This window comes from Microcaecilia unicolor, chromosome 5 (assembly GCF_901765095.1).
Source record: "Microcaecilia unicolor chromosome 5, aMicUni1.1, whole genome shotgun sequence".
NCBI lineage: Eukaryota > Metazoa > Chordata > Amphibia > Gymnophiona > Siphonopidae > Microcaecilia > Microcaecilia unicolor.
Genome location: NC_044035.1, coordinates 360,467,667 through 360,480,858, shown reverse-complemented (window position 1 = coordinate 360,480,858; position 13,192 = coordinate 360,467,667). Strand labels below are relative to the sequence as shown.

The window sequence follows — 13,192 nt, the reverse complement described above, 5'->3', positions numbered from 1 at the left end:
TGGAGGGGAAGGGAGAGAGAAGAAATACTGGACATGGATGGAGAGGAGGGAAGACAGAGGAAGTAGATGCACATGGATGGAGTGGAGGGGGAAAGGAGAAAATCTGGACACGGATGGAGGGGAGGGAAGATAGAGGTGGAGATGCACATAGATTTAGGGGAGAGAGGAGAAATCCTGGACATGGATGGAGGGAGGGAAGAGAGAGGAAGTGAGATGAACATGGATGGAGGGGAGAAGAGAGGAGAAATGCTAGACATGGATGGAGGGGGAGAGGAAAAATGCTGAACGTGGATGGAAAGAGGAAGGAGATGCATAATGACAAGATGAGGGTAAGGGAAAAGAGGAGAAAAACTGCACATGGATGAATAAAATAGGCAAAAAGCTGGATCCACTCTATACCTCCTCCAGTCAAGTCCGTGGAGGACCCAGGTTTTACTTATGGATATAGGGAAAGAAATGAAGAAAGGAGTAAAGTATAGAAAGCCCTGGAAATGGAGTTAAGGGAACAGAGAGCAGCAGAATCAGAGACTGGGACCAACATGATCAGAAAAACAAAGTCACCAGACAACAAAGATAGAAAAAAATCATTTTATTTTCATTTTAGTGTTTGAAATATGTCCAATTTGAGAATTTATATCTGCTGTCTTATTTTGCACTGGGTATACTAGAGCTGTAACAGCTTATAGAAATTATTTATAATGAAAAAAAAAAATCAAAAGTTATTTTTTTCTCCTATATTGGTATAGTATTTTCAATGATACGGCTTATATACACCATAGGGGCGGAGCCATAGATGGTGACCCCACCCATATTGAGTACCGGTACCTTTTTTCCTACAAAAAAAGCAATGAGAAAAACTGTTCCTTAAACTCCTTTGCTAAGTGAACAGAAGAACTTAAAATAAAGTCCCTGAGGTTACCTATTTAATTCTATGTATACTTTCTACTGGAATATAAATAAATCCAAGTGAAAGAATGACCACCACCCAGTGATAGGCTGAAGAGAATAACTGAAGGGATTGGGATCCTGCAAATTTGGACTTAAATGATTACAGTTCTGGACCTATGTGAAGGGGGAAAAAAAAGTTCCCTAAGAGGCAATAAAACGAGAGTTAAAATTAAGAGCCCTAAGTCACTTTCTGCTCATTACTGAGATATCAAAGCACGGACTTGAATATATTGGAAAATAAGGACTTAACACAAAACCAGTTGCATTTAGATCTAATACTGAACAGGGTTATATGATACAATCTGTCATAACTATTAATCTAATGCTTGTATTCCACAACACCTTTTTTTAGCTCTGTGCGGATTACATTCAAAAAGAATCCATCTCTCAGTCGCATGACACTGCCTTGGGAAAATCAACAATGAAATCATACCGTGTTTCCCCCAAAATAAGACCTAGTAGAGGTCTTGCTGCAATTGGAAAATATAAGGCCTCCCCCGAAAATAAGACCTAGCAAAGCTTTTCTTTTAAAGCAGGGCCGCCGAGAGCCGGACAAGGCCGCCCCCGGGCCCCCCCCCCACCCGAGATCGCCGGCCCCCTCCTCTGTCGCTCCCGGAACTAACCTGAAGTGCCGCTACGTCAGGCGAGGGCGGGACATGGAAGGAAGGAGTGGCCTGCCCTGCTGCTGCTTGCTGCGAGTGCGAAGGTGAAAGGAAGCGTTTAAGAGGTTAGTTCCGGAAGTGACTGAGGGCGGGTGGGGGGGCGCGATCTCGGGTGGGGGACGACCCCGATGTTTCCCGGAAAAATAAGACATCCCCTGAAAATAAGACCTAGCGCGTCTTGGGGAGCAAAAATTAATATAAGACAGTGCCTTATTTTTGGGGAAACACGGTATATTGTGCAGCCAAGCCATGTAATATCTTAAAAATAGTTGTACCAATTTTGAAGCAAATTCTTGCTCGAATCAGCAACCAATGAGCTTTAATCACTAAAGGGGCTGCATTGTCAAATTTCCCCATGAGTAAACCATCCCAATTGCCGTGTTTTGTAGTGCCTGGAGTATTTTCAAAAGAGCTTGTGGACAACCCCCAAACACCACATTGCAATAATCTAATTGATTTAAGATTACAGCCTAAACAACTAATTTAAATTGTGAATAGACAAAGCAGTGTCTAATTTTCCTCAGTCTTCTTAGAGGAAAACATAAAAGATACATGTTTCTCAAATGAAACTGCAGAATCTAAACCACTCTCAAAATGTTTACCTCAGAATCTACTGGAAAACAAGAGCCTTGATAAATAATGTCTGACAAAAAGTTGTTTGTTTAGAGCTGTAAGATTAAAAAACCAACAACAACAACAAAAAAAGTTTTTTTCCAGATTTCATTTCAGCTTATGTGCTGCTACCCATTTTTCTACAATCCTGACATAGAATTCAGCCTTCAGATTAATATAAATCATAGGATCTTCCAGGGGTACCAAGAAAGCAAGAACCATCATCTGTGTAGATTAAAATTTTCACCACATAGGTTTCCATCACTTTGCCTGACATCATTATATTAAATATAATAGGTGAAAGTGGGGAATCCCAAGGAATCCCACATTTTGAAGGCCAAGTTAAGTTCACCGTTCATTTCAACCTAGTATGTTCCATGGGTCAAAAAGCCCTTAAACCAATTTGAAACTGGGCCTGTAATTCCAATATCATTTAATATAGCAATATTTCATGGCTCACAACATCAAATGCTGAAGCTAGATCAAACTGAATCAATAAAACATGAAAGTCTCTACCTAACCAGACTTTCATCTCTGTAACCAAACCACCCAAAACAGTTTCTGTGCTAAAACCTTTTCAAAAACCACATTCTGAAATATATGACATTATAATAATCCAAATAATTTGTAAGCTATTGTGTAACTATAGCTTCCAAAATTTTTGCAAAGGGACAGAGGCCTAGCAGGAGGAGAGAAAGGGACACTACAGCAATGGGCAGACATGCTAGGTAGCTTAATTGCAATAGATGAGATGTAAAAAGGAGCTGTATTTTGTACTCTTACAGAGCAGAGTACAAAAGCTGCAGACTGCTGGTCATTTTTGAAGGAAAGAATGCTGTTATAGCAGTATGATTATTATTACTGTCAAATGTTTTCAGGAATGATAGATGGTAGTAAATATAGTGATAAATGGCAGAAGCTGAACGTCTCCAGAAACAATATAAATGAATGTATTTTAATGTGATGATCAGGAGAAAGACAAATATTCTGGCAGATTTATTTTGTTTGTTGGGATTTATTAACTACCTTTATGAGGTGATTCACCCAAGGAGATATACAGAAGATTTATAAACTTCCAGGTGTACACCAACCCTCTACCATTCCATGCAACACCCTGAAAGAACCAAAACCACAATACAAACAGCACAAGAGACAAAGGCAAACTCAAGAAAATGAGAGAAACACTCCCCACAAATACATACATAGGTGACGTGCATGTTCCTAAACTTGTGGAAATGTCTCTAGCTTACATTACCTTAAAGACAGCTGAAGATCTCTGATCTGCTGTTACTTCCATTGGAGCCATATCTTCATGTTTTATCATACCAGTAGGTAGAAGTGGTGTTACCAAGGCACTGGGAACAATCTTCACAGAATCTAGGTTATAGCCAGTAGCTTTTATTGCTGCAGGTGAAGAGACAAATGGAAAAAAAAACGTCACTGGATAGTTAATAAAACTTTAGTTTTGTGGCAGCAACACTACAAGCCAGTGCTCAAGCACCAAATCTCGAAAAAGAGGAGGGATATACTAAAGTGTTCAACAAGTATGCTCTTAGTTCTAGGAAATTATGCTTCAAGAAGAGAAACCTTCTTTGATCACAATTATCAGTGAAGCAGGTTCTACTAGATAAATAAGTGGTCTTGACCAATCTCTGATACAAAGAAACTAGGTTGACAAGGTCAGGATGAATATTGGAATTATGGAGGCCCTGTCCTGCTGTATATTTTGCAAGGTTCTGGATATTAGAAGTCCCTGATCAAGTTGGTTCACATCTTCCATTTACACTCCAGCCCATCCATATCTATTCAGTCATGATCAGGGCGTAGACCATAGAAGTCTGCCCAGCACTGTTCTTGTACTAAAAGTTCTGAAGATTCTGGAATCCTAAAGAGTTACAAGATTGCGGAATCCCAATTAGTAGCAACATTCCATGTAGAACCCCAAAGAGTAACATGGTAACATAGTAAATGACGGCAGATAAAGACCTGAACGGTCCATCCAGTCTGCCCAACAAAATAAACTCATTTTACATGGTATGTGATACTTTATACCCGAGTTTGATTTGTCCTTGTCATTCTCAGGGCACAGACCGTAGAAGTCTGCCCAGCACTGTTCTTGTGCTAAAAGTTCTGAAGATTCTGGAATCCCAATTAGTAGCAACATTCCATGTAGAACCCCAAAGAGTAACATAGTAACACAGTAAATGACGGCAGATAAAGACCTGTATGGTCCATCCAGTCTGCCCAACAAGATACTTTTTATGTATACCCGAGTTCTGAACTCCCACCAGCAGATGGAGACTGACAAACACTAACCTCAAGGTAAACCTGCAAGTGTCCTGTGCAGCCCACTGCCAGACAGTATTTCAATATTCAAGCTAAATGCCTAAAAAACACCCTAAGCCGTCCTTCAAATCCCTGAGGATTATTGAGAACATGGTCACTCATCTTTTTCTTCTGTTTCCTTCATTTTTATTATTTATTTATTTATTTCTGAAATTTGTAAATTTTATTGAGAGCAAAATATCACAACTGCGTTATATCTTATCATAACATTACATATCACTTAATAGCGTAACAATGCTCATCTACATTTTAAACAATTTTCCCCCCATCCCTCTACCCCCCTCCTCCCTCCCCCCTTTAACCCTCAGGATGTCAAGCCGTTTTCTTCGTTCCCTTTGTCTACCCGGATTTCCTGCACCCGTACCCATTCTTTTGCTTCAGTATTATATCTCCCTATCCTTTTATCTGTTAATTTGTCTAGTTCTATGATGTCCCTCAACTTAACCTTCCAGTCATTAATTGTGGGCCCCTGATTGCTTTTCCAATGACGCGCTATAACCGTTTTTGCTGCTGCTAGTCCCATTCGTTTCACTCTTTGTTGCCATTTTTGCCCTCTGTGGTTTCCCCAACCAAGCAAACACCATTTAGATTCATATGGGAAGGGAATTTCCAAAACTGTTGATAGTTCTTTCACTATCCCTCTCCAATATTCTTGTATCATATTACACTTCCACCATATATGATAAAATGTACCCTTGCCTTGCCCACACCGCCAACAGTCCACCAAGGCCCCAGGGTACATTTTATTGACTTTGTCTGGTGTATAATACCATCTGCTCAGAATTTTATAAGCATTTTCTTTGATCAAAACACAAATTGATGTTTTCTTAACTTCATTACATATCCTCCTCCATTCGGCCTCGCTTAAAGTCTGTGCCATATCTTGTTCCCATGCTTCCATAAATGTATGTTTTCGAAAATCTTGGCCCCGAAGGTGCCCATATATTTTAGAAATTCCCTTGCCTGTCCATTTCTCTGATACAATGAAGTGCTTAACCTGCAGATAAGCATATTTATCTGTCTCCTGCAGGTCATATTTCTCTTGAAGCTCCCCAAATGTCTTTATATTGAGACAGCCATGGGCAGAGAAATCATATTAATTATTAATTTGGTGTTTAAAAGTTTGGTTCAGTCCTGCAAGTAGTGGAGGAAGGCCATCTGTTTTTAATTATTCAGATGTCTAGCTTTTGGTAGGCTACAGGTTAGAAAGGTCAGGGAGAAATGGAACTTTCACTGTCCCTTTTCGGGGTTAATGTTAGTTCAAAGGTATTAGTTTACCACATCTGTATACCATTAGGCATACTGGACGGCTTTGTAGGCAGACTGTAGTTTTAAAAGGATTAGTTTAAAATGCTGGTTAGAAGAAAATAGTTAGATTTAAGAAGTTCTTGATAGATGTAGATTATGTCTTATAAGGAATTTGATTTCTGCTTATTTTAGAATATGTTTTATTCTGTGTAATTAATAATTCTATGTAGAATATCTTTTCAATCCAGTGTTATATCTTTGTCTGACTTTCAAGTAAGACTGCAGTTGAAAAGGTCATCATCTGGTTTGAATTATCTACAGTCCTAGCTAGTTCAATGTATGAAGCTAATAGGTGAAAAAGGTCAGAAAAAGTCAACTTACTTCCTTGATGGATTATAGTAAAATGTAGGACTGTATGCCATTAAGCAAGACTGGCCTCTTAGCCCCTAAATGAACCCAGTTTAAGCTATGACTGGGATTATGTGAATAATAATAAAATGTAAGAGTTCTGGTGCCCAATTGTCTAGTGTGAGAGGCCCCAGGTCATAGGTCAGTTAGGAAATATCAAACCTATGTAACTGATATTTTGGAAATATATGTATAGAGATGATTGGTTCAGACAGGGTAATTAATCTATTCTTTACCATCTGGAAAGTAAGGGGGGCTAGGAGGGGGTTAGAACTGTATATAACTGGGAGCAGATGCAGCTTACGGGGGAACAGACAGAAGAAGGAGAGAGAGGACAGACAAGAGATGCAGGATCCAGAGAGAGCTGAAGAAGAGACTTAATGCTGATGTCCTACTTTGTTTGCTGGCAAATAAAGAAGATTTCTCCCTCATTCTGGTGTGTGCTGTTTGACTCCTGAAGTACCACAGATTCTGCTAATACTAGTGGTAATTCCTGCAACAATATGACCTCCCTCCAGAAAATCTGGAAATCTAATTAAACCTTTCTGAAACCATGTGGAGAAGACCCCTGATTCCTTCCCTGCCGGGAATCCCGGCTCCTGCGTGATCCATGCATAAGAGGATCTCTGCTGTCTCCCCCGCAATTTAGTTTTTAGGGTTCCCCAAAGAGAATAGGTGTGATATAAAAGGGTTTAATGTCATTTTCCCATAATTCTGATCTTGGATAGAAGCCCATAAGAGACCCTCCAGGTATCCCTCTCTGACAAACACTTGTTCTAATGTGGTTATGTGTGACAAATTTACCTTGCACCATTCTGCTATTTGTGTGATTTGTCCTGCCCAGTAGCACCACTGCATGTTTGGTAATTCTCTCCTCCCCTCCTGTACTCTTCCCCACATTATCTTCTTTGACAACCTAGCCGGTTTCCGACCCCAAGCAAATTTTCCTAGTTCTGATTGTAATCTTGTCAACTCCCTATTAGGTACTAATATGGGTAGTGTTTGAAATAAAAAGAGAAGTCTCTGTAGTATATTCATTTTTATCACTGCTATCCGTCCCCACCACGATAGCCAGCCTGACCCTCATCTGTTCAAATCCCTCCTCACTGTATGAAGTAGGGGCTCGTAATTCCAGGCATATAAATTCTTTAAATCTTTGGGGATTTTTATTCCCAGGTACCGGAATCCTAATTCTGTTATTTTGAAATTGCACCTTTCCTTCAGATAGGTGTATTCTGCCTCTGTTGTGGTAATGCCCATTATTTCGGATTTATCATAATTTACTTTAAATCCCGCTTGCCTCCCGTAAGAATCCAGTTCTTTAATTATGATAGGTAGTGTTTGTATCGGTTGGCCCACATAGAATAGAATGTCATCTGCGAATAGTGCGATTTTATGTTCCTTTCTTCCTAGTCGAACTCCCCTCACAGCTCTCAAGGTTCGAATACTCTGTGCAAGGGATTTGATGGACAACGCAAACAACAGGGGTGAGAGAGGGTATTCCCTGACGTGTCCCCCTTTGAATGTGAAAAGCTTCGGAGTATCCCCCATTGATCTTTAATCTTGCAATTGGGGATGAATATAACCCCTTTATCCATTCTAGAAACGGTATTCCCATACCCATTGCCCCCATTACTTCCCATAAATATTCCCACTCCACTCTGTCAAACGCTTTCTCAGCGTCTATTGCTAGCAGCGTCAATGAATCTCCTCTTCTCTGCGCCCCCCATATAATATTCAATGTACGTCTAATATTATCAGCAACTTTTCTATTAAGTATAAACCCAGATTGATCTGTGTGTATGAGTTGTGGCATTATGTGGGCTAGGCGATCCGCCATAACCTTTGCTAGAATTTTAACATCTATGTTCAGTAATGATATAGGTCTATATGATCCACAACATGTCGGGTCCCTCCCTGGTTTTGGTAATACTGTAATACCAGCTATTTTCATGCTACTAGGGAGACCATTACCTCCAAAATTCGTATTTCCAACCCTTACCAATAGTGGGGCTAACTCCCTTCCAAATACTTTATAAAATTTCCCGGTGTAGCCATCTAATCCCGGTGCTTTCCCTCCTTTTAACCCCTTGATCACCTCTAGGACTTCTTGCAGTGTTATGGCCTTCTCCAATTCCAATCTCTGGGCCTCCGTTACTTTGTGGAGCCCTAAATCTCTTAATTGTCTTTGTATGTCTTCTCTGGGTGCCTTTTCCCCTGCCTCGTACAGTTTGGAATAGTACTGCACAAAGGCTCTCCTAATATCCTTATCCTGGTAAACCATTCTGTCACCTTGTGCCTTTAATTTGGTTATTAAACTCCTTACTTGTTTTTGTCTTAAACTACGTGCCAACATGGTTCCAGCTTTATTACTAAATTCAAAAAATTTTTGTTGCATCAGGATCCTATGAAATTCCATCTTACTCAGCTGTAGTTTTTGGAGTTCCCCTCTACATTGTACTAATTCCCTAATGGTATTAGCATTTCTGTCTAGTTGATGATGTATTTCTAGTTGGGCCAGCTTTTTTCTAATTAACAATTCTGACTCTTCTCGTTTTCTTTTCTTGTATGTGCCTTTTGCTATCAGATGTCCTTGTAGCACCGCTTTCAGGGCATCCCACAATATGCCCTCTGATACTTCTCCCTTATCATTAATTTGGAGGTATTCTGTTATTATTTTGCGTATTTCTTGACAATCTTTTTCATCTGCTATCAGAGATTCATTTAGCCTCCACACCGTTTCCTTTCTCTCTATCTCTATTTTTCCCACCAAAACCCATACTGGTGCATGATCTGATGTATGTATACTATCTATGTCTGAATCTTTCATGTCTCCCCATATTGATCTACTCCCCCAAATCGCATCTATCTGCGAGTATGATTTTTGGGCATGTGAATAAAAAGAAAATGCTTTTTGACCAGGGTGTTGTAGCCTCCATATATCGACCAAGTCTAAGTCCTTCATTAATTTAAGAAATTTCCCCCTGTGTGTTCGTGCTCCCCCTTCTCTCCCCTGGGAGTGATCCAGTCTGGAGGCAGTCAGATTATAGTCTCCTCCCATAATTATCTGTCCTCTCACAAATTTGCTAAGGCCTAAGCCCAATTTTGTAAAGAATGTTCCTTGCCCCTCATTTGGCGCATAAACATTGATGAAAGTGATTAAATGATTCCCAATCCTCCCTCTAATTGCTAAGCTTCTCCCATCCTCTCCTTTGTATATGTCTTCTTGTATGAATCTGAAGTGGTCATTAATATAGATCGCCAACCCTTCCGTCTTCCCTCCTTTGGGATTTGCCAACCTGGTACCCTGCCCCAGTGTCTTATAACTGATCAAATGTTCATCTCGTCTTTGTATATGGGTTTCCTGTAGCATTATCACATCCCACTTGAATCTTTTTAATTCTTTGAGAACTATACTTCTTTTCCCGGGGTTATTCAAACCATTAACATTCCAAGACCCTACCTTTATCCCCCTCCCTCCACCCCCTCCCCCTCTGTTCCCCTCCTCCCCAGTGGGCTCCTGATTTTGGCCCTGGACACTTCTGGCCAGTGCTACCCTGGAGGTAGTGCGTCCGTGCCAGAGAGCCGCCCCTATAATTTTACATCCGCTTTACCCTCCCCCTCTCCCCAGTTACATCTCCATATACCCTCACCAGGCATCATTTGTCAGTTAACCAACCATATAACCCTTATATATTGTACTACCAAAGTTTCATTAAGCAGTCCTCTGGGTAACATTTCAGTCCTTTCCTCTCATTTCTGCGTCTGGACAGGCTGTTTTCGGGGACTTATTTTTCTTCTCTCCTCCGATTTTCCTCCAGCCTTGTTTTTCCGGGGTCTGCTGCCGTTGTTGTTGCCTTTGTACTCCATCCTTATCCTGCGGAATGTCTATGCAACCCATGTCTCTCAGGCTTTTCCAGGCTCCTTCCACTGTCTGAATTCGCCTTGCCTTGGCTCCCACCGTTACCAGGATTCCTCTTGGATATAACCACCTGTACCGCAAACCCGCTTTTTGTAAATAAGCTGTAATGTCTTTGAATTCTCTTCATGTTTGCAAGGGTTTTTTTTAGCCAAGTCCTGGAATATTTGTATTTTATTGTTTTCCCAGTTTATCTCTCCCATGGCATGCGCTTTGCGCCAAACAGCTTCTTTAGTGTTGTAATCATAGAAGCAGGCCACTATGTCACGAGGCCCCTCAGCTCTCTGCGGCCCTAGAGTCCGATGCGCTCTATCAATTCTATATTTGGCTGGATTTGGTGGATCTTTGCTTTCGCTGTCCATGTCCAGGATGAAGGCACAAATTGCTTGTATTATTTTTGACACGTCTTTGTGTGACTTATCCTCTGGTATGACTTTGAAACGTAGATTGCATCGCCTTGACCTGTTTTCCAGGTCTTCTAGTTGTAATTCCAATGCTTCTCTGTTTTGATGTTCTTTTTGTAGAGCTTGCTGCAGCTCCCTCACCTCCTCCTCCATTCCGTCTACTTTCTCCTCAGTTTCTGCAACTCGTTTCCCCATGTCTCTCAATTCCTCTCGCAGCTCTCCTATTGCCGCTTGTATTCCTTTCCTGGTATTTACCATTTCTGCTTTGAGCTCTTGAAACCAGCGGGAAACATCTAGTTTACTCATCTCCGGATTTCCCTCCATCAATTCTTCGTGTTCTGGGTCCGATTCGGACACTCCGTCCGTCATTTTGAAACTTCGCGACGCTACTCTCGCGCTTTTCCCCGTTTTGGGGTTCTCCTCTGAATATTTAAATTTGGCGAGTTTTTTCCGTGCTGCCATTACTTCTGGAGCTCAGTATTCTGCCTGGTGAGGTTTTTCACCGCGTTTTCGGGGTGGTAAGAACTGCTTTTTACTCTGGCTATATCAGAGCTCTTTCTTTAGGCAGCCATTCAATAGCGCTGACGTCACTTCCTCTCTCCTTCATTTTTATTTTTAACTTCTTTGCTGCTGCCATTCCACCTCTCTGGATGAACACAGAACATAAGCATTGCCATACTGGGACAGACTGAAGGTCTATCAAGCCCAGTATCCTGTTTCCAACCATTTGAGCCACTCTCTTGGTCAACTATGAAGGATCTGACACTTTAGCAAATGAAGTGGTATAGCAAAATCATAATAAACCACAAGCCATAAAGTCAGACACATCAAAGTGAGATTTAAATCCCATACACAGATCATACACCTCCTCGGAGACAATCAACTTAAGCCCCCTAAAGAAACGCACAACATCAGGATTTGCAGCCAACTGTCTACTGTGAGCCAGACCTTGACAGCATACTAAAGGCAGAGATCTAAACTCTGAGGGATTCTCTGAACCATTCTGCAAGAAATCCAAAATATCCACGACCAGCACCCACAAAGGCACCTTTTGCCTCTTGGAGCACCCCCCTTCAAAGATCCTCCACACCCAGACGTAGGCCTCTATCATTGCTGTCATGGATCCCATGACCTGCAGGAAACCCCATGCACGGGGCCTGACAATGTCAAGCAGGTCGCTCACCTGCTTCTGCGATATGATTGAGGTCTACAAAAATCATGAGTGGTGTAGAATGAGTAGAAGAAAAATTGATTTTTTTCTTGTTCCAAAAGTACAAAGACTAGAGGACACTCAAGAAAGTTACATGGAAGTACTTTTAAAATAAATAGGAGGAAATATTTTTTCACTCAACGAATAGTAAAGCTATGGAACTCTTTGCCAGAGAAGGTAGCAACAGCAGTTAGCGCATCTGGGTTTAAAAAAGGTTTGGACAAGTTCCTGGAGGAAAAGTCCATAGTCTGCTATTAAGACAGACATTTTGAGTAACTGCTTGCCCTGGAATTGGTAGCATGTAGTACTGCCACAATTTGGGTTTCTGCCAGGTACTTGTGACCTGGCTTGGCCACTGCTGGAAACAGGATACTGGGCTAGATAGACCATTGGTCTGACCCAGTACTGCTACTCTTATGTTGGAGGTGTTTATCATATGGACACAGTCTTGGTGAATGGACGCTGAATTGATAATATGTTGCATCCAGCATCTAGACAACAGGAATCAGAGTAACAGTCTGTTTACTGTTACTGTCCACTGACTTCTTGGTGTATTTATCTTCTAAATCTATGGTTTCTTTCCTGTGGTTGTCTGGCTTTGTTGAAAGTCTGTTTTAAGATACATTTTTAATGAATGTTATGCATAATGTACACCTCAATGAGTAACTAAACTAATTTAAAACATTGAGCAAGGCATACTCCAACCGGATTGGAAATCCAGAAGCAGACTATAAACAGTACTCTACAGTAACTATCATCAACAAAGAGCAGCTCTTTTCAAAAATGCTAATTACAAGTACATGCAATATTTTTATATCCAAATTCAATAAGCCCCTATCAAGAATACTGCAACCTGATTTATTTTTTGAAAATATTTATTGAACACACAATCCACAGTTCTAGGCGGTGTACAAATAGATTGATCAGCCAGGCAAACAAATGGGAAAGAGCAACTCCGTTGCAGAGACAAATGCATTGGTTTCCTACAGAAGCAAGAACACTGTTTAAATTATGTATGAAAATTCTCAATATTATTCATGGTTCTATGCCTTTGCTATTCACATTGATTCTGCCATTTTCTTCCTCTGGGAAAAGTCTTCATTTAAATAGCCAGTTGAAACTAAACTACCCACCTGTTGATGGTATTAGACACAAACATGTCCATTCTCTAACAATCCCTACCAATCTACGAAGATTTGGAACATTTTTCCAACAGAAATTAGGTTGGAAACAGTGAAACATTTAAGAAACGCTTAAAATCTTTTCTATTTAAATGGTGTTTAAATGATTAAATTTTTAACTGTAAGTGGGTATTTAGCATCATATCTATGTTAGTCGAACGCTGTAATGCATGCTTATTAGATGTATCATTAGTATTATGCTAATGCTATATTATATCTCTGGTAATTAATTCCACTTTTTGCAGCATGCATGT

General features: G+C 40.6%; 1 protein-coding gene across 4 annotated transcripts in view; it reads right to left on the bottom strand.

The window, feature by feature from the left end:
* NFAT5 (nuclear factor of activated T cells 5) overlaps positions 1-13,192 on the bottom strand; it is a 276,432-nt gene that overhangs the window by 71,300 nt on the left and 191,940 nt on the right. For all 4 annotated transcript variants that reach the window (XM_030204661.1, XM_030204662.1, XM_030204663.1 and 1 more), the window contains one exon: positions 3,478-3,626. In XM_030204661.1, the coding sequence (XP_030060521.1) occupies positions 3,478-3,626 (149 nt within the window). The remainder of the gene's footprint in view (positions 1-3,477; positions 3,627-13,192) is intronic.